Below are 21,802 nucleotides of genomic sequence, written 5' to 3'. Positions count from 1 at the left end.
ATCCTCCTCCATGACTGAGGTACCCTGAGTATGGTACCGTCCCGCCGCACTACTCCCTAGGGGCGCCATTGAGGGCTGCCGCCTTGCATGGGTGAGGCAAAAATGCATTTTGTTGTGTGCAGTGTGCAGTGTTCACTTGTGTGCTGTGAAGTGCTGTGTCAAAATGACAATGGGAGTTGGAGTTTCCCAATAGTCTTTCGTTTTCGCTTTCACTTAACCAACACATCCCACTGGCTCCACCAGCCACAATACCATAACAGCTTATCAAGTTAAGGTTTATAGTTCCTAATTTGAGAAAATGCAATCGATTCGTAAACACATTCCCACACAGTAGTTGAAAGTGCAACCCATGTGACATCTGGGTGGTCACAGCAAACAAAACCATCTGGCTCGTTCATGTACCAGCGAGATGGAATAATCAGTGTTTAAACAAATCTGTGGATGAACTTGTGAGCAACATGCATGAGTGTGTGTGCATGTTTGTGCCCACAAACGTGCATGTGTGCCTGCGTGTGTCTGCGTGTCTGCATGTGTGCGTGTGTGTGTGCGTGTGCGTGTGCGTGTGTGTGTGTGTGTGTGTGTGTGTGTGAAAATATTGCAAAAACAACAGCTGTTGACAGAGATGAGACAGATGCCACGATGACAAAATCCACTTCCAGTCCGCTGGCGAAGGCTTCAAAGGTCCGTGCTGCCACTCCCAGTTTAACTCAGTTAATCAACTCAGAAACATTGAAACATTGAACATTGAAACATTCATTTGAAATAATCTACTCTAATTATCACTGAATTGTCACTGAATAGGCCAATAGGCCAAGACCTGGAGATTCAATCAGTATATCCAGTCAGGGTACATGAAAATACCCCTTTTTTCAACCCTCCCATAATTTCAGAACCATGACACATACCCTGTACGTGTAAACTAGCCCTCCTAGTATCCTACTGTATAGCAATAGGCTGAAAGCACTCGTCCGATTGGTTATGACACACAGAGCAATCAGTGACAAATTAGTGCAGGCAATTTGAGGTGCACTTTCCAGGTCGATGCTAATTTCACTATAAGTAAGCTTAGGTGAAAAATTGACTTAGCTTTTTGCAGTTTTTCAAAAATACGTGTATAGTGCTGACAGGAAACATCTGGACTCATGATAAAAACCATTAGACCCAGTATATACAACTCAACCTAATATTAATGGACATGAGAGGAGAGGAGATAAAGAGGTACAGTATATTATAAGTGGTATACACAGCAGGGACTCGAAGAATTGGGTACCCATTACCTGGTATATAATGGGGTGGGGGGGGGCCTTTCAGATGACTTGGTACAGGGCCCAACCAAAGCTATCAGCAGCCCTGGAGGTCTACTATGAGGTGTACTATACTTAATACAGAAGGGAGGTCTTATAAGTTCTAATATAAAATGGCTCCATGGACATGGAGGTGAGGCTAGGACACAACCCTGGACGGCCAACTGTGCCACTCTAACTACATGCTCAGGCAGTTTGAACAGCCGCCGGCAGAGCTCAAGGGCCACCTGAATCACCCACTCACCCACACGCGACACGCACTTGAGTCTGGGGCTAATTCCAGCTAGCAGCGCTCACAGACGTCGCACTCAACGAAAGCTGATCTAGGAAGGATCACTCCCAAGTGGCTCACAGCTAGGGCTAATGCAACATGGTTCACTTTCACAGCCGTGCACAGACTTAAAGATAATATCCTTGGCTAATCCAACACAGATCACTGACAACATGCACACGCTTAATGGCTAATAGAAAAGGTTAATTACAACATGGATTAATCACAAACATGTCTAGATTTTGTTTAAGGTGAGTCCACCAATAATCAGTTTTACATTTACAGGCAGGTTTATAAAAAAATAAAATTAGAAACTTTTTTTTCATCACCAGCCAATTTGTCTCGTAGATGTTAAATCTTACTGGCCAAAAATACACTCACTTTTAGTCAAAGTGGCTTGTAATTTTCTTTTGTACCAGCCAAAGTAAATTGTCACCAGTATTTGGCTGACTGGCTGGTGTTAATGTTTACTAGAAAACTCAATTTACTAGCACTGGCCCAAATATGACATCTAGTAGTGTTAGTCTCCAAGACCTGTAGTATGTGTCTTGGCTGAAAGTAACACTGATCGTTTATGGCACTAGCCTGGCCTTGTCATCCGTAGGTCGGGTGTACCGTAGTTCAGGTATTCTAGGAGGAGCTTAAACATGTTCCCAGACAATCAGCAAACAGTGGGGGAACAAGGGAAACCATTCACAAGCATATTATACCAACCTTTTTTTTAATAAAGGCCCGAAAGTCTACACAGACAACTCCTTTAACAACTCCTGTCCTTTTAACCTTCATCAGCAGAGTGAACAGTGTGAAGCATCAAATCCTGAATCACTGACTCTGCTGCCAGAAATACAGCAATTTCACAGCATTCTCATTCATTCAAAAGTTCACATCTGATTGTTCCCACTTTCTGTCAGGAAGACATCTTTCATTTGAAAGACATCTCCATTGTCACCATAATGCTTCCCTTGTTAGGTACCGGTATATGACATTTTCTCATAGTCATTACCTCAAGGGGGGAAAAAAACACACCTCATATCTTTGTTCCTAGCACACACACTGAAGAACCAGAGAATTGACTACTGTAAGCCAAGCGCCACAATACCTCCCAAAGGAAAATGGGTTTTACAGGAGAGGGAAAAAAAAGAATATTGGCAACCCATGTCAAAGCTGGAACGGGAGCGCTTGACGGATAGGTGTAGTGTGGCATAATTAGCTGCTATGAGGGAGCTCAGGCCGACTCCTCGCTGAGCTAACGCACGGTGATGTGTACGCCCACAGTGACAGCTTTGTCACCTTCTCGCGTCTCCAACACGTCGCCTTCCCTCCCCTGAGGCCAGCAGGTGAGCCATCCACGTCAACGTCACCATCACAATCTAGGTCTACTGTATAGTCACTGCTGCTGCTTCTGTAGCTGCCACTATTTCATCCGTTGATATTTTACCACACATGAGCCGTACTCTAGAACAAAGAAGGGGAACCTTTTTCATCTAAGGGCCCATTTCAATTTTGATTAAGTCCACCAAGGGCCGTACTATGAACCCAAACCGGGATTATCCCCTGCACTTTAGGCCTACTATATATTGAGGCCAGCCCCCTTTACAACAAATTTAATTGTATTGCAAATGTAATTTCTAAGACTGCTTTACAAAACATGTCATATTTCACGTGATACGGCATAACATTAAAATTATGTCGGGGGCCGGATAAGGTCTCACGGGCAGTAAAAACAGCCTGTGGGCCATAGGTTCCCCGCCCATGCTCTAGAACAAAAATGTGACCCGTGTGAGATTTTTTGATTTCACTTACAAACTAGGGGACATTTTGGACACATGGGTGATGGCATGGGACGTGTTGAACTTGCCGTTACCCAAGCATTCCAGTGACACCAGTTAGTTGAAAACCTCTTACGTTTGATCAGCTGGTGGCCCAAGAGAAAATTACATTTCGTACAAAAACATTCAAGTAAACTAAACAAGACAAAAATTCTTACGAAGAACAGTATTTTTTTCTCATACAGCAAGCACACTGAATAGCCAACCACCCCTGCTCACAGGAATGATCTATTATCCAGTTGTCCATCAATCAGCAAACCAGCCAGCCAAATCAATCAGACAATCAATCAATCAATGAATGTAAAACTGCATTGGCACATATTTAGCACTAATCTGGCATGACAATGGCTTAGGACTATGAACTGCTACAGCAAATTTAGGTAGCATGTTCGTCACTGAGTTATCTTTGGCAGTCATGGGTAAGCGGTTAGGGTGTCAGACTTGTATCCCAAAGGTTGCCGGTTTGACTCCCAACCCCAGGTTGGTTGTGGAGTAATTACGGTAACCAGTGCTCTCCCCCATCCTCCTCCATGACTGAGGTACCCTGAGTATGGTACCGTCCTGCCGCACTGCTCCCTTGGGGCACCATTGGGGGCTGCAGCTTGCACAGGTGAGGCATGAATGCAAATTCCATGTGTGCGGTGAGCACTATGTGCTGTGTCACAATGGTAATGGGAGAGTTAGAGATTCCCAGTTTTCCCAGGCTTTCACTTTCACAGAATACAGAAACCATTTATCCAAATGCAAATGAGGGCACCCTTTACACTCACCCACCCTTAACCCCCATCCCTCACTCCCACCCGGGTCTAGGGCACCAGTGTAACCAAGGTCATCCTGCACAGTCCACCACTAGGGTCTGGAACTCACCACCTCCTACAGTAGCAACCCTCTGGCATGTGAGCGCAGGTGTGAAACCATTGATCTTAAGGTCCAGGCCGATAGTTCACCGCCATCGTATCTCTATGAGGCCTTGGGAGGGAGGTTCACTTATGTTTCACCACCAAACTCTGTTAGTTGGTATTCAATGTGGCAGACATGACCTTGTGGTTAGGGAGTTGGTCTTTCAATCTGGGACCTCTTCCTAGATGTCCATCCATGGCTTAAATGCTCTTCAGCAAGTGTAATGTAATGACGTGTAATTGATGGCTTAAGGAAAAAAGGAAGACATACCATGTTCCAAACACTATTTTTTAAATCACAGAGAGTACATGGAAGACCTCAAGCCATATCACAGAATTATCACAGAATCTTTGACCACTCTACTGTTTCACGGACCGGTTCTCTTGCATAAAACCAAATGCAGTAGTAGTTGTAGGTAGGCACGTAACACATGCCCTTGCATGACGTGAAACTAAACCCCATTCTGCATCAGGACAACAGAATCATATACAGTATGTCTGTAACCGCTTCAATACAAATAAAGACACTAGCAGGGACTTCTGTGTGCGTGCGTGTGTGCACAAGCGTGTGTGTGTGTGCAAGCGTGTGTGTGTGTGTGTGTGTGTGTGTGTGTGTGTGTGTGTGTGTGTGTGTGTGTGTGTGTGTGTGTGTGTGTGTGTGTGTGTGTGTGTGTGTTCCTGCATGTTCGTCATTTGCACAAAGCACTGCAAACTCTCGAGCAGAGGTGACCTGGCCATTAGTCATTTACCTAGGTCATGAAATATTAATGCCACTCGTTCCATAGGCCTCTCACACTCGCCTACTCTACACTACACTTCCTCCACTGAATAAACTCGTGACCATGTATCACTTGCGGCCATCAAAGTAAAAAAAAAAGACTTACTGTCTTGTTTAACTATGCAGGATAATTCTCATGAATGTCGCAGCTCCATTGCTTTAATGAATGTCCAAAGAGGTTCACACAAGCTATTCCATCCACTGTGAAAAATTACCATGACTGTAGCCTTATAATGTCTACCGTTCCCTCAATGGAATGCTGTACTATTCTGCCCTACAATATCAGAACGCAGTATCTTGAAAATGGTCGAAAATGGGTTTAGACCGGAAATTGGCTTTAAAATACCTTCTTTTTCTTGTGTTAAAAAATTTTGGTCCAACTTGGTCCCGTTTCAGAAAAAAACGATCTTACGTCGTACTAGCCAAGAACGCAGTATAATGCGCATTATACTGCACTTCTCCATTGACACCGTGGTTTTGGTGTAGACAGTAATACCACAACAGAACGCAGCATAATGATTTTTCAGCTAAAAAGTAATGAGAATGTTGTTTTTTTTGCTTTTTTCTTGTGTGCATAAATTTCCACCATAAAAAAGTATTATATGGAAGTGTCATCACCACTTTACCTCCAACACAGTTGCGTGGCCAGAAAGGAAACTTTAAAGCCTTTTTTCTCAGTTTGCCATTTTGAATTATACTGCGTTCTGAAATTGTAGGGCAGTATTGTAGTCACTGAAAAAAAATCAAGTAGGGCCTACCTACCATACAGTAGTATTAGAATACTATGACATTCCAGAGAGTCTTTAGTAATAGGCTAGACATAACAATGATTTGGTCATTGTATTGATTTGGTAACACCAAATGTATAACAGGGCCATGTCTTAACAGTTTACCCTAATTTGCTTGCTTATTACGAATAATTTAGGATGCAGTGTTTCACTCATTGCACCGCACAGCAACTGGGACTGTGATGAAAACTAGGCTTCAGTTCAGGGTGTTTTACTTCCTGTGTGCGGTGACTTCTAAGGAACAGCAGAAGGACCAATTATAGCCAGGCCCCATTTGTTAACCTCCTTCAGTCAGGCGAAATATGGACACACACCAGGGTGGCTAATGAGCAAGCTCACACCATCAGCACAGATGTCGTGCAGGCTTCCACACACAACACCTAAAAAAACCCTCTAACAACATAGAGTAGGATGTCTGGACCCAGACAGCAGTGCAGAACAATGAGATTTAGCTGGCAATAAGGCATTAATATGTTGATTGCAGGCCTACTGCTGTGTCATTCCAGATGTATTTTTCTGGCATGTTGTCCCTCACAAAAGTAGATAGTTTGCAGATTCATTCAGAATCTTTTCAAAGTAAAAACAATATGCACTGATGTGCAAATCAATCCTACCTCCGACCCCCAAGTCAACAAAAGATATAAGCTTATTGAGATGCACCATGACAAGCAAGCTGTTTTCATATTGGAAAGCTTAGCGAGGTAAATATTCTAAACAAACAAGTAATTGCCTTTGAGGCATTGCAAACTTTTCTGGGGATGCTTCCTAACAATATAGCAAAAAACATTGAAAAATAATGGCACCTCTAAAAATGCAATAGCTATCCAATGACAGCACATAAGCAAACCATGTAAGCGCCTAAGCTGCTGCTACCTGTTTAATTAATGGCAGGAGGGTAAATAACTCGTTTCCCGAGAACTGTATTGATTTGTATTGGGTGGTGACAGTGTTTGGATGTCATAAGAGGCAAAAGGACCGTCGATAGCATCGCCCACTGACAACCGGAGCAAGTACCTACCGTGCGTCTTAACTGGATGGCAAAACTAGTGCGTAAAGATACAACCCACTGGTAGGTTATATGTAATTTATGGTATGTAGCTCGCGAAATCACAAATCTATCAGTGAATCTTTTTTTTAAAAAAAAGACAGGAATTGTTGTCGGCAGTGAGTAATAGCCTGTTTCTATAGGCTACCGTTTGTGGAAATACACTGTGGCCATATGAATATTGAAATATGCTCTGTTATCAATATAATGTTACCGTTATGTTAAGTTATGGTAAGAGTAGGGGAGGGGGGGAAAGCTGGACGCATTCAGTGAGCACAACAGTGAAAAGCATCTGATTTCATCAGACATGCCCCTGCTTATCTCGCACTATCTCTATGCCAGGTTAACCATCACCATCACTGTTGCCTGTGTAGGCAGTTATCGCAATGCAGAGGACCGTGCCTTCTATATCTCAATTAAGTAAATGCAATGCGATCTGAAGGCAGTCTCTCTTTGAGTAATAGGCTACAGAATTAAAACGGGATATATTCTCCGTTAGTCGTCGCAAAAGGGATCGCTGCTATTCAGAGCAAATCAATGCACAAACCAGCCAAGTAGGTACTCACATGGAATCGCTGAATAATTGTCCATCTGGGAAGACCGTTCAAACGAAATAACTCAATTCGGTTGTAAATCCAAAAGTGGGCCGCCGGTTCTGAAGGCGCGGGGTAAAAAGCCAAGAGGATTCAAGGAGCATCACACTATGGTGTCTGAGCTTCCGAGAGAAACTGATGCTGCACGAGTCTCCTTCAGAGGAATGTAACATGCCCACATACAGTAGCTCTACAAGCCGCTCGAAAAAAAATATTGATGCGCTAGTCCTCCTTAGCGAAGGGGAAACAAGTTGAGTCGCGGCGAAATGTGATGTCTATATCGCTGGTTTTAGACAGGTTAACCATTCCATGCCGCACCATATTTTTGGAAAGCAAGTTCGATACGAGAGAAGACTTGTCAGAGGGTGGAATCATCATAGACTACAACGCGTAAAAATCCACAATCACACACCAATCCAGTGCAAACAAGGTTCTTGAATTAAGCACTATCCACCAACGTTTGTAAAGCACAGGGACTGTCTTGCCCGACAAGTACACGTCCCTATCACCTTCCTGCGTCGTGAGAGGGCAGGTGTACAGCAATTCGAGTCGATCCCGCTTACGTCTCCCGCGCGGAGGCAGCGCGAGCGTCGATGGCACTGAAATGGTTGCAGTGGGAGGTGGAAGATAGAATGAAGACGGACAGCGAGAGGAGTGGTTTCAGCGGGTGAGTGTGTCTTGTGGAGGAGGAGGGTGAGGGAGCGCTCAAGCTCGCTTGGAGACAGCAAACTGAGGCACTGATGGAGCTTTGGCAATTCTTATCATAGCAGCCTCTCGGACGAAATGCCAACGATATTTCCCAGTGTGGTTGAAAAACAATAGATCAAAGCTGACTGACATAACATTGGATGGGCAACAGGATTCAAACAACCAAAGTCTTGTAGCCTATGTCCTGCGCACCAGGTGAGGACACCTTTTAAACGGCAGGGATGTCACCAGGCGAGCACGGAGGGTGATGCAGAATGATGCAACGGCGACGAATCTCGGCACAACGGGCGGTCAGTTCCATTTACGAGATGTAGTAGGCTGCATATCCCACTTAAAGTTAGAGCACTGTGTTTTTTAAGGGGAACATGGGAGTGTTTCGGGTTGACTGATCTATTGCAGAATAGTTTCGTCACTCTTATAGGGCTGACTCTTAAAGCAGCAGGGTATTTGAACGGCCACTGAAAACAGCCAAATCTAAAACTAAACCAAAATCAAACAAAGATGTGCAAATCCACTCCAAGGTAATATAGGCTATTTCTTCCATTTAAAGGCGAATGAAGAAAATAAAGGCAAAGTAAGATTCATCACACACCCTATCATATAGGCCTAGATATCATACACCTTTCTTGATGTAGGCCTTTTTTATACATCATTTTTATGTCATTTTATCACATAATAGCAAAATGAGACACCTTGATTTGGTCAGTTATTGAAGGACCATGTGTACTTGCAAATGTGTTCTCAGAAATACAAACAACCACAAAAACACCATGAGCCAAAGTGCTGGAAATGTATTCAGTGAATTATTCAAAGTATTCCCAAGCACTCAGTGTGTTCAGTGACATCAGATACGCTTTTATAATGGCCTTAATACAGCAGCCCTTTGCTCCTTTTGAAAAGCGCAATGGTCAGAATATCCTAAAGAATACATTAGTGCATATGTGCATACGTACACGTTATTCACTCCTATTCATAAACAAATAAAGACATATGGACGAAGATAGGCTACATGACTCATACACTACTAGACACACAAATGCAGCTAAGCAAAGAGAAAAGATTTCAGAATATAGGCCTAATGATGCCAATCCAGACATTCGGTTTATGTGCTAATTTTAAGTAGCCTATTCTCCCTCTGATTATTAAAAAGAAAAGTTAAGTCAAACAAAGAACCTAACATCAATATCAACAGTTTCCCAACAACAGTCTCAGGGCTTTGGCTTTGCTCTTGCAGTATGATAGATTGCACGGTGCCCTTCTAATGTGTTTCTAACAAGCCAAGTCAGATTAAATATGCATACAATGACTTTGAACAGATAATGGTGCGGGTCTTGTCAAGTGTAATCACTGGGCATGGTGTTCTAAACACATTTATGCTAATAAGAGCACGGGGCACAGAAGACTATGTCCAGCTGGCAGAGTGCCCAGGCACTGATATTTCCCATGTTAGCCTGACATTTTTATAATATTAGGCTGAATTTACTCCAGAAAAAGGGGAAATGTCTTCAACTGACTGTCATCGTTGATGGCGTAACTTTTTTTTTTTTTACTGTAAGACCCCAAGCCTTAAAAAGCTATCTATGTCTGTCAATCTGTCTGTCTGTCTGTCTATCTGTCTGACCGTCCGTCTGCCTGTCTGTACAATTTTATAGGTCAGAATCAATCTGTATGCCACACCAATCTAAGCATCGTAAAAAAATTTGGCAATATGACCCTACGGTGGCGCAAATGGTAGGGCACTTGTTTGCTATGCGGATGAGCCGGGTTCGATTCCCGGCCCGGTTCCTTTGGCGTCCCTTCCCCATCTCTCTCTCCCCACTCACTTCCTCTCATAACCTTCACTATCCTATCAAATAAAGGATTTTTTTTAAAAATTGTCAATATAATCTCCCATAATCTAATAGGCAGAAGAAACAAACCAGATCTGTAAAGTGCAGCTCCTTCTCTGTTCTCATCCAAGTTCATTTGAACCCCACCTCAATACATGGCCCATTTTATGTCTCACAAACTACTTCCTCTTAAAGGCCACTGTCGCGCATCGTTGCACCAGTGGAGGAAATCTCACTGAAAACTAGAAAGGCATTTTCCTCAAGGCCCTGCTATGCGCAGTTATTTTGTCTTTATGGGAAAAGGGGATTGCAAAAAAATATTAAAATGTCCCAAATCCAGTTCAAGTCTGACTGACAGAGTGTTCCCTAGGGAAACAATGAACTGCATTTTCCATTAAAGAAAAAATGAGAAATTGCAGTTCAATTAGGCTGGGCAGCAAATCACTGAGGTGTATAAAGCACATTCGTGATGAATCAAGTGATACAAAAAACGGGATTTACCCAACGGGAGAATGCAGTATGAGGTTGTTCTTGTCACAAATAAATTGTTTCATTAACTACTGTAATGATACAATGCAGTGTAAACAAAGACACAGCCTCTAAGACACAGCCTGATCCTATTTTGTTTGTTTACATGATAGTACATGTTTCTGAGTAGATTATAAGGCCTACAATGTAAGGCACACATATTACCGTAGCTCAAATCAAAAATACTAGATCACATTAAGCCTTTTAGCTATCTTGATATGAAAGTATTTTACGCATGCACGTGCACGCACACACGTACACACGTACACACACACACACACACACACACACACACACACACACACACACACACACACACACACACACACACACACACACACACACACACACACACACACACACACCAGAAGTGTTTGACTATTATATAGTAGTATGAAACTATGTTACACACAGACACACACAAACACAAACACGCACACACACACACACACACACACACACACACACACACACACACACACACACACACACACACACACAAACACACACACACACAAACACACACCAGAAGTGTTTCACATATCAGAAGTGTTTGACTATTATATAGTAGTATGAAACTATGTTACACACAGACACACACAAACACACACACACACACACACACACACACACACACACACACACACACACACACACACACACACACACACACACACACACACACACACACACACACACACACACACACACACACACACACAAGTACACAAGTACACATACTACTGAATGATTGGACATCAGCTATCTACTGAATCCAAAGCGGCCTCTAAATGCAGCAACATAAACCTCCGATTGGAAATGAGATGCATAGCCTAGTGCTGAGTCCGGTGCTGCGCCTGATAGCAGCAACATAAACCGCCGGGTCGGCCTCATCTCCATGTGACAGCGATGTCTTAGCGGCGGCCATTCCAACGCTAGATCAAATATTGATGTGGATAATAATTATAAATGGCCTGGGTGGTGCTGTGGTGCCGAGCGAGTGAGCGAGCGAGCAAGCGGCGATCTCTCAGAAGCTGGGCCGGGCCTGCCGCAGACGAGCCGCTCAGACGAGCCACTAGTCAGGGCGGCTAATTGAGGAGGACACCGCGGAGCGGAGCAAAGCGCTGGAGAAATGGAGATGCTTGATCGCTCACATGCTCACCCGCATACACACACACAGACACACATGTGAGCATACAGACACTACACACACACAGACACACAAACTGTGGCACACACACAAAGACACTCACTCTCTCTCCCTCTCTCTCTCTGGCATTCACATACACACACAGACACATACACACAAACGCACACGCCACATGCACGCACACACACTCGATGAATGGCACTAAAGTTGCAGTCAGAGACAAGCAGGCTGTATACACTGCATCTACATAGTGCAGGAAAAGAGAGAGAGAGAGAGAGAGAGAGAGAGAGAGAGAGAGAGAGAGAGAGAGAGAGAGAGAGAGGGAGAGGGAGAACGAGAGAGAGACCAATCTCAGCTTGGACATACTGTAGATGTATGTACAGTATGTGGGTGATACACAAATCAATATCAGTTATTGCCACTTATCTGTCTTACATGTAATTGTTCATATTGTCAAAATGCATGTACCCTGTACTCATTTTCTTCTGCCACGTCTGAACATTTAAACCGAATGAACAAACCTGAATTTGAGCAACAGCTTCAATACATAGACTGAACAACTCTAATAATGTAAAATAGTCCACCTGATGCATGTACAATAATGACATCAGAGAAAAAAGCTACTATGAAGAAATAAGTGTAAGAAATTGATTAATTGGAATGCCTAGTATTTCAGTGAAGAATTGAAAGTGCAATTGAAACCAGCAACATAACTAATAATTAATTAATAACTATCTCATAGTATGTAGTATACCTGTGCATTATATTTAGATGTTAGAAACAAGAAGTAGCTTTTCTCTTGCTGCAAGATTCAAACCAGTAGACCTACATGTCAGGTGTAGCAGGTGTCCATTTTGGTCTTCTAAATCCATTTGGTCATCTCATTTGCCCATGGAATTACATTTCACGACTAAAGTGCTTCAGTAAGTAACTACAGACAACAACAACAACAACAGCAGTGGAAAGATATTCTGTTGAAAAGATCAGACCTTTCCACTGGTCTGAAACCCTTTAATCACAACTAATTTGGAAGATTACACAACGTATCAGAGAAATTCACCCGGCTATCCATTAGCCCCCTTCCACCGCTGTCATCCCAAGTTGAAAGGGACTTGGCTTAATGTGCTCTGATGGAAAATGACAGAAACTGAGTATGTGTTTGGACCGCTGTGATTAGTCATGGTCTTTGAAAAACAACACAGCTGTCCCATTTAATTTATTTGCAATAATGAGATGTAATTTCGCCCTTGGGTAAAAGGCCATGTGAGTCACAGAGTGCTGGAGGAGGAACACAGAAGTCCCTTGGGGTGCACGGTCAGGTGAAGTGACCTGATCACAAGCAACACTTAGAGCCCTCAAAGTCTATGAACCATCTGCGTCATGTCACACTAACACATACTGTATGCATGCACACAGAGAAACCTGCCTGCATCCTTCTGACACACTATGTATGAGTTTGAGATGGTGTCTTGTCAGCAAGGGTAATCCAACGCTCTAAACACTGAATCAAATTGCAAAGTTCAAATAAATCTTCTAAATCATTTCAAATTATTTAGAAGTCAAATATGGTCAAAATGATTCACATGGGATAAATGTTAAATATAGACCCCTGGTAATTCGGAATAATTGCGGAGAATGTCTGAGTACTCAGTCCCGTGCGAATGTGCCAAGTCCATAATTTGTGAACGAATAATTCCGCCACAAATGACCAATTGTGTTTTGGTGAAACACAGACGTCTATGAATGGGGATGAACGTGAATGCGCATGTGTGTGTTTTGAGATTTTTTCTTTTCCTGGAGGGAATAATGGTGGATGTTTGCAAAAGTTTGATTGACAGCATTTCAGGGCCAAGTGGTAGTATGCGTGTGCCATGTACATTGAACCAGATAAGCTAAAACAACTCAGAGAAGAACAACAGGAAGTTGTGAAATTATGGTATATCCGGTCATAATGTCTGTAAATTGAGGAAATCACAGACCTATTCTTATCCCGTCCGAATGCGCCAAAAAAAGCACAGAGGTGCAGGGATAACTGCAAATTACCAGTGGTCCACAAGTAATATATATCCCGTGCGAATCGGGATATAGACACTCTTAAAAAAATCTGCATTCAAAAAACTCAGTCTTGGGACTACAATCCCACTCTGAAAACAAATACACAGCAATATTAGTTTTAATAACTTAATGAGCACAGAGAAAAGGGGCATAGTTTAATTGCCGGAAAGCATCCAACTTTATCAAGAATCACAAACTCCTTGAAAGACATTTAAGTGCCATATTATTACTTAGACATAGTATTACGTCATCCAAGAAATGTTGGATTTTATGGTATTTACAAAAATCTACCCTTTAGCAGACGGTATAGAACATCCAAAATAAGACACTGGGGGACTCCGCTGAACTTTGTAGACATAACACTACAGGAGTTGTGTTTAAGAAACTCAGTAAACAGCGAGAAAATCCTTTAGACAGGAAAGAAAAACTCTGCAGATGTGTTTATTTACTTCTGCTTTAGAATGTCTAAAATGTTGTCCTATAGGCTCTGAAGTGGCTTGTCAGCGTTTCTTGTGTGTGTGTGTGTGTGTGTGTGTGTGTGTGTGTGTGTGTGTGTGTGTGTGTGTGTGTGTGTGTGTGTGTGTGTGTGTGTGTGTGTGTGTGTGTGTGTTTGTGCGTGCGTGCGTGCGTGCGTGTGTGCTTGTGTGTGTATAAGCGCGTGTGAATAAATGAAGGTGATTATTTTCCACTGGACCTTGTCTCAGCACTTTCCCCCTGCGTTCTCACCTTGGGGAGGGAGAGAAGTCAATTTGTGGCTACACGATTGTATTGGGAGCCGCCTGGCTCCTTTGAAATCCCCCTGTTAATAAGGAACACCACGCCACGCATAGCTTTCATGACTGCTCTTAAATACAGGGGCCAGAGAGGACGTCATCCACCCCACAGAGGTGTTGTAAGAGGGGAGATAAGTCACCAGGCCCCATATAGAGCTTGAAAGTGACGTCACTTCCCCCGATTTCATGGGACTTCAAGGGCGTTTTTAGCCGAAAATCATAGCATGTAATCAAATGGCGGTAGTAAAATGATATTTCGATCCCCTTCGAGTTGTGCCACGAGCTCCATATATGTTGTTTCTGATATTTTTGTTTCATTTTTCGTACGAACCCCCAAACTTTTTAGAAAGCTGTGTTTCTTCACATCTTTCATGCAAACGGCCTCGGAACAAAACATTGATACGTACTTCTGCATGAATAATCTTTATCTAGCCTCTTAAACAGCATATTTGTAGCCCAGCACATATAATGACTGAGATCAAAAGATATTTACTCGCTACCATGTTGTTAGATGGTCAGCTTAGGTCCCGTGAAATGCGGAACTAAGGGGCGGGACTTTCAAGCTCTATAGTTGGGGGATACAGGGAGTCAGATATACTGTAGTGTTTATAAAAATATGGGTGGGGGGTCCATTGGAGCTGGTTGTACATAGGGCCCTGACCTTGCTGCTTACACCCCTGCCACCACAACAGACCAAGAACAGTCCAGTCAGGGTCTGTTCACTTGTAAATAAGGCCATTAATTCTGATTTAGCCAGACAGCAGTGGCAAGCATAGCCCTGCCCTTGGATTATCAATTAAATCAATTGTAGGCATCCAACAGGGGAAGCAGTGTGTGTGTGTGTGTGTGTGTGTGTGTGTGTGTGTGTGTGTGTGTGTGTGTGTGTGTGTGTGTGTGTGTGTGTGTGTGTGTGTGTGTGTGTGTGTGTGTGTTTGTGTGACAGATGTCATTGTGTGTGACTCAGGTCATCTAAGAGTCAAGAAAGACATGGCATCAACATATCAGCAGCAAATCTAAATAGAAGTAGTTCACTGATAGCATAGCTTGTATACTTTGAACATAGGCCGAAACAGTGAAAGTGAGAAAGTGAACCTGACGAAGCGCAAGGTGAAACGCAGCAAAATTAAGTCCACCAGTGTGCGGTGATCCTTCTTCTTTACTTTGGATTACTGATGACTGCACTTCACCAGCATCTGGAACCTGGCTGTTTGTAGGAGTTTCAGATCTTTGAATAGGCCGAAACAGTGTTTATGTTTTTTTTTACAGCACAAACTAGAAATGCACTCAGAGAGTGCAGACCTCCGCCAAGGAAGCTGTTTGATAGATCATTTGACTATGTTCCACCTTATCTTTTTTTAAGTCTTTCTGCCTGTTTCGCCCTGTCCCGCAATTGGATTTGCGGTCACTAGTGGCGTCTAGATTTCTCGGCTAACAATGGTAAAGAATCCTTTTTAAAAATCCTGGTTCGGGATCATGATCCGGATCACCACCTAAATTTAATCACTTGCTCCTTTGGTAATTTCCAACATCACAAAGTTTCATCCAAATCCATTCATAATTTTTTGAGTTATCCTGCTGACAGACAGACAAACCAACGCAACCGAAAACATAACCTCCTTAGCGGATGTAAATATAAACACAATACCAGCACATTACACACCTGACACAGCCCAGATTAGATCCACATCAGGACCTAATGAGCTACTGAGTGTACCCGTCAAGAGCACATTCTGACTGGGGACTGTGGGAAGCCAAGATGGGAAAGCTTGCTAGCACACATACTACAGAAATACCAGAAAAGTCGTGTGTCGATTCTTCCGCCTCCGAGAGCACCCGTGCGTCATGCATGCACGCCTGTATGCACTCTGGGCAAAACAACATGTGAGATCATGCCGTCATATACAGATGACTGTCGTCATGCATGTTCACACAGTACTGGGGAAAGAATGATTGAGATTCTGTCATCTTGTATGTTTGGCAGAGAAGTGTGGAGCTTCTACCGTCATTGGACGCAGGGCAAGAAATGATCTGAGATCCTGCCATCGTGCATGTGTGCATGACAGGCAAGTAAAATCTTTGAAAATCTGCCATCATGAGGCAGAGAAAAGTGTGCAGATTTTGCCGTCACAAGTCTGGCCAGAGATCATCTGACAGTCTGCTGTCATGCGTGCACACATGACAGTGAAGAAGAAATCTTTGATACTCTGGCATCATATACCATATCTAAACATGCTAGGGCAAAGGAGTGAGCAGATTCCACTGTCAGTCATTGAGTGCAGATGACCCACGATTAGGGGTGTGTATTGGCAAAGGGTTCACGATTCGATGCGCATCACGATACACATGCCACGATGCGATTCTATCACGATGCATTGCGATTCATGTACTACTGTGATGCATTGCGATATTTACTTCAGTAAATGTGTAAAATACAGCTTATTTGTCAGTTGCTGTGTAGCTTTCTTAAGTCAGTTCATTCTATTTAAGCATTCTATCATCTTGGAGAGAGCTTACATCACAACAGAAATATTACCTATTCTCTACTGAACAAAATAACCCGTGGCAAATCGAATTTTATTGTTATCAAATAATCAAATGTCATGAATCGATGCAGTATATTGAGAAAATAAGTATCACGATACCTTGTCATGAATCGATGCATTGTATCGTGAGAGTAAGAATCGCGATGCATCGATATGACGATTATTTTGCACACCCCTACCCACGATCATGTCCTCATTAGCGTTGTGCAATATATTGACTTTATATCGCGATATCAATATTGCTGTCAAATGATATCAAATTTCATAAAATTGCGAGTGCAGAGTAGACTTGCTAAACCAACACTCATGCAGAGCACCACTGTGTGTTTCTCTATGGCTCTCCAGTCAAGCTGCTGAAGAAAGGGAAGATTGTGAAAAAAAGTGACTGAATATTGACTGAAATAATCGTGATATGGTTTTTCCCATAAGTCCTAGTCCTCATCTGCGTGCACATACCAGGAAGAAAAGAAATCCTTAAGATTCTGCCACCATGCGTGCACAAATGCTAGAGGGGAAGTGGCACCACCATTACCACCACCACCACCACCACCATCCAGCTTCTACTGCTGCTGATTACAACTACTGCCAACACGCATGCACAAATGCTGTAGAGTAGTGTCTTCCAACGGGGGCTCTACAGCCCCCCAGGGGGGCGTTTGGGAGCCATAGGGGGGCGTTGAGAACGATACATCTGAAGGGGGCGGTGCTTAGTTGCCATTTGGGGGCATTAGTCCATTTTATTTCTTAATACTAAGGGGGTCGTTTGCAGGCTCATAATGAGGTCAGGAGGGCGTTTGGAGGCTTATGATAAGGTTGGGGGGTGTTTATTCAAAAAAGGTTGAGAACCACTGCTGTAGAGGGAAGTGGCCTGCGTTTGCGTGAGTCAGGTAAGTAGTGACAGGATGCCGACCCCATCTGCCCCTGCCCCTGGCTGCCAGCCTCTGGGTACCATGATGCCCGCCTGGCTGCCAGTCTCTGGGTACCATGATGCCCGCCTGGCTGCCAGTCTCTGGGTACCATGATGCCCGCCTGGCTGCCAGTCTCTGGGTACCATGATGCCCGCCTGGCTGCCAGTCTCTGGGTACCATGATGCCCGCCTGGCTGCCAGCCTCTGGGTACCATGATGCCCGCCTGGCTGCCAGTCTCTGGGTACCATGATGCCCGCCTGGCTGCCAGTCTCTGGGTACCATGATGCCCGCCTGGCTGCCAGTCTCTGGGTACCATGATGCCCGCCTGGATGCCACCACCACCCACCACCCACCACCACCACCCACCACCACCATCCTTCTTCCTGCTGCTGCTGATTACAACTACTTTTAGTCTCTCTTTCTTATGCATTATCTCACACTACTTCTAGATCTATTTCTCTCTCTCTCTCTCTCTCTCTCTCTCTCTCTCTCTCTCTCTCTCTCTTTTAGTTTCTGCCACACACACACACACACACACACACACACACACACACACACACACACACACACACACACACACACACACACACACACACACACACACACACACACACACACATGGTTAAAAAGTCACACACTTTATAAACTGTTCCACACAGAAGAACCCACACAAAAGTAGATACTAGCAAAATGCAGATCCTCATGCTCCCTCCTCCCACACACACACACACATAAGAAAGTGCGCACACACGCACACACACACACACACACACACACACACACACACACACACACACACACACACACACACACACACACACACACACACACACACACACACACACACACACACGCAGAAGCGTGACTTTGTTCAAGAAGCAACGTGTGAAAAGTCATCTGTCTCCACAAAGTGTGAGACAGTGAGACGCCAGCTTTGGTCACAGCTTCAAAAGACGTGTCACCGATGCCACAGCTCACACTGACGTCTGTAAATGATCTATTCTTAAATGTACTGCCATGGACCCAGCTGGGGGAAGGCATCTGCAGAGTTTGGCAACCACATCTATGATCATCAACACTTTGTAGTGCACTGACTGCTCTCATCTATCTACAGTACAACACAAACACATCTTTGTTCAATTATGAAGCTAACAATGAGTGACAGTGCACGACTACCAAGGAATGCTCACAATACATCGTGCAGTGTTACTGTTGTAGTCAAGTTAAATAATGTTGACACTTTAATTGTTGGTCCTACTCTATAAGTGGTGAATTAACCGGTAAAAAACATGGAGTACTATGTTGATGAATAGAGTGTTGTAAAAAAAAAGATTTTTATCCACTCTAATGTGCTCTCTCTCTCTCTCTCTCTCTCTCTCTCTCTCTCTCTCTCTCTCTCTCTCTCTCTCTCTCTCTCTCTCTCTCTCTCTCTCTCTCTCTCTCTCTCTATTTCTGTAACTGTACAGCCTCAGCTTCAGCCTCGACACATTATCCGTACTTGGCTTCCCTCTGGACTCTGGGTTGCTATAGAAACCACTCCCACATCCCAGTTTCAAGCCGAGGGCAACAGAGAGAGAGAGAGAGAGAGAGAGAGAGAGAGAGAGAGAGAGAGAGAGAGATAGAGAGAGAGATGCAAAGAGACTAGAAGAAGGAGAGAGGGGAAATAGGAAATAAGAGGATGGAATGAGAAAAGATGGAAAATGAGAGGGCAAAAGGGGAATGGCAGACACAAAGAATACGATGACAGAAAAAAAGAAGAAAAGAAAGAGATGGGTCAAGAGGAGGAGAGAGAGGGACAGAGAGAGAGAGCGTAGCTATTAAGGAAAATGAGAGCAGGTGCTGGGTTTTAATGGAGCCACAGGACCGGCATGCAGGTGAACCAAATAGCACTGTGGTTGGGGGGCACTGTGGCCGAGGTGATGTGGGGAGAGCTCTCATGTCAACAAAGTAGGGGTCGACCGATACAGGTTTTTTAATGGCCGATGCCATACCGATTTTTTTCCCCGGATTTTTTCGACCCTTGGCCGATACCCGATTTCTCTATATGCCCCCTTCAGCAGGGACACTCTTAAAAACAGCTCTACCGTGGCTCTAACGTTAAGGCACTGGGCTGCTACGCCGGCAAACCGGGTTTAATTCCGGCCCGGGTCATTTGCCAACCTCTCCCTGTCTCTCTCCCCATTCGCTTCCTGTCTACCTCTCCTACTGTCCTGTCCTCAATAAACTCGAAAAAGAAAGAAAAAACACTGTGTTATTTAACTTCACTCACCTCAACCCCTGAGAGAGAAAGTCATAAAGCACGATAGCCTGGGCTACACCTCCTGCATACTTTCTGTGACGTTGCACAAACTTTAGAGATCAAGAGAGTCTGGGGAAGCAGGCTACCTTTTCAGTATTCCCTGAGTTAGAAAGCGTAGGGACCATTGCCGTATGTATACACGTCATTGGTAGGGACACATTGATAGGGGTTCCCGCAAGCTCCAATCAGTGGGATTTCAGTTTCTGTCAATATGCATACATCAGATGTGGTGCGATTGGTTGTAGCATCAACCAGATTTGATCGATGCATGTTAAACCCAGTAAATGATCAATACATGAGATATTGACAAGACTAAGACTATAAGCTTTATTGTCACCAGAGCCAGGCTAAAGCAACATATCTTCTGGACTTATACAGTACCACTTATACCACCATGGCCCACAATGAGGCCCACACACTATTCTAGAAGCACTGGCTGTCTTAAAATCACGTGCCAGTCATGGGTTAATGATTAACAACATACAGTGGTGCTCATATGTTTACATACCCCAGCAGAATATATGCGTTCTTGGCGATTTCTCACAAAATATGAAGGATTACACAAAACCTTTTTTTTCACTCATTGCCAGTGACTGGCTTGAGACATTTATTAGCAATTTTCTGTGCTTACTCCTTCAAAAGCATGTTCACAACCCAAACTACCCAAATGACCCTGTTCAAAAGTTTACATACCCTAGTTTCTGATGCTGAATATGGCCCTGTTTAATATCAGGGACCGCTCTAAATTGTTTGTGGTAGTTGTGGATAAGGCTCTTAACTTGCTCAGATGACAAAACAGCACATTCTTCCTGGCAGAATGGTTGTCTCCAATATTATCTTTGGGTGTCTTGCTGGAACCTCACATCTGAGGTTTCCCCTGAGTGGCTCAATGATGTTGAGATCAGGAGAGTGAGATGGTCACTCAAACACTTCATTTTATTCTCTCTGAAGCTAATGACGGGTTGATTTGGCTTTCTGTGTAGAAATATTGTCATGTTGGCACTGTTGGACTTTCAATTCAGAAGTGCAATATGAGGGGTTTGGTTTTAATCAAGCCATTAGGCAAGTAGATCAAATACAATTTCATCCATCATTACAAGGGAAATTGTTCAGGAGGCATAGGACAACCAAAAAATAACTTCAGGTGAAATATAGGACAACATGAAAAAATGTTGTAAACTGTACAGTAAAGAGGCACTTGAGGAAAGATGGGCTGTTGGGGGTTGCCACGAGAAAGCCATTACTACAAAAATGCAAACATGTTATTTCGCATATGATGCACCAAATTGCATAGTGAGAAGCATCAGAATGCCTGCCAAAGTCATTTGGAAAATTAGATCAATATGGAACTTTTTTCAACCACTATTAATACTACCATTTGGAGAACAGTCAACGGAGCCTATGATGAAAGTTACACCATCCCTTCTGTGAAACATGGTCATGGACCACTGATGTCATGGGGACATTTGAGTTACAAATGCACTATACTTTTGGTCCATACT

The 21,802-nt window shown here is 43.6% G+C and overlaps 1 protein-coding gene across 1 annotated transcript in view; it reads right to left on the bottom strand.

Moving 5' to 3' along the window:
• lrrc7 (leucine rich repeat containing 7) overlaps positions 1-7,655 on the bottom strand; it is a 124,321-nt gene extending 116,666 nt beyond the window's left edge. Inside the window, exon 1 of the mRNA XM_063201711.1 lies at positions 7,481-7,655. Within this exon, the coding sequence (XP_063057781.1) occupies positions 7,481-7,505 (25 nt within the window). The 5' untranslated portion in view covers positions 7,506-7,655. The remainder of the gene's footprint in view (positions 1-7,480) is intronic.
• Positions 7,656-21,802: the final 14,147 nt, after the last annotated feature.

This window comes from Engraulis encrasicolus, chromosome 6, assembly GCF_034702125.1.
Source record: "Engraulis encrasicolus isolate BLACKSEA-1 chromosome 6, IST_EnEncr_1.0, whole genome shotgun sequence".
NCBI lineage: Eukaryota > Metazoa > Chordata > Actinopteri > Clupeiformes > Engraulidae > Engraulis > Engraulis encrasicolus.
Note: the sequence above shows the minus strand (reverse complement) of the source record. Positions and strands in the feature narration are given on the sequence as shown.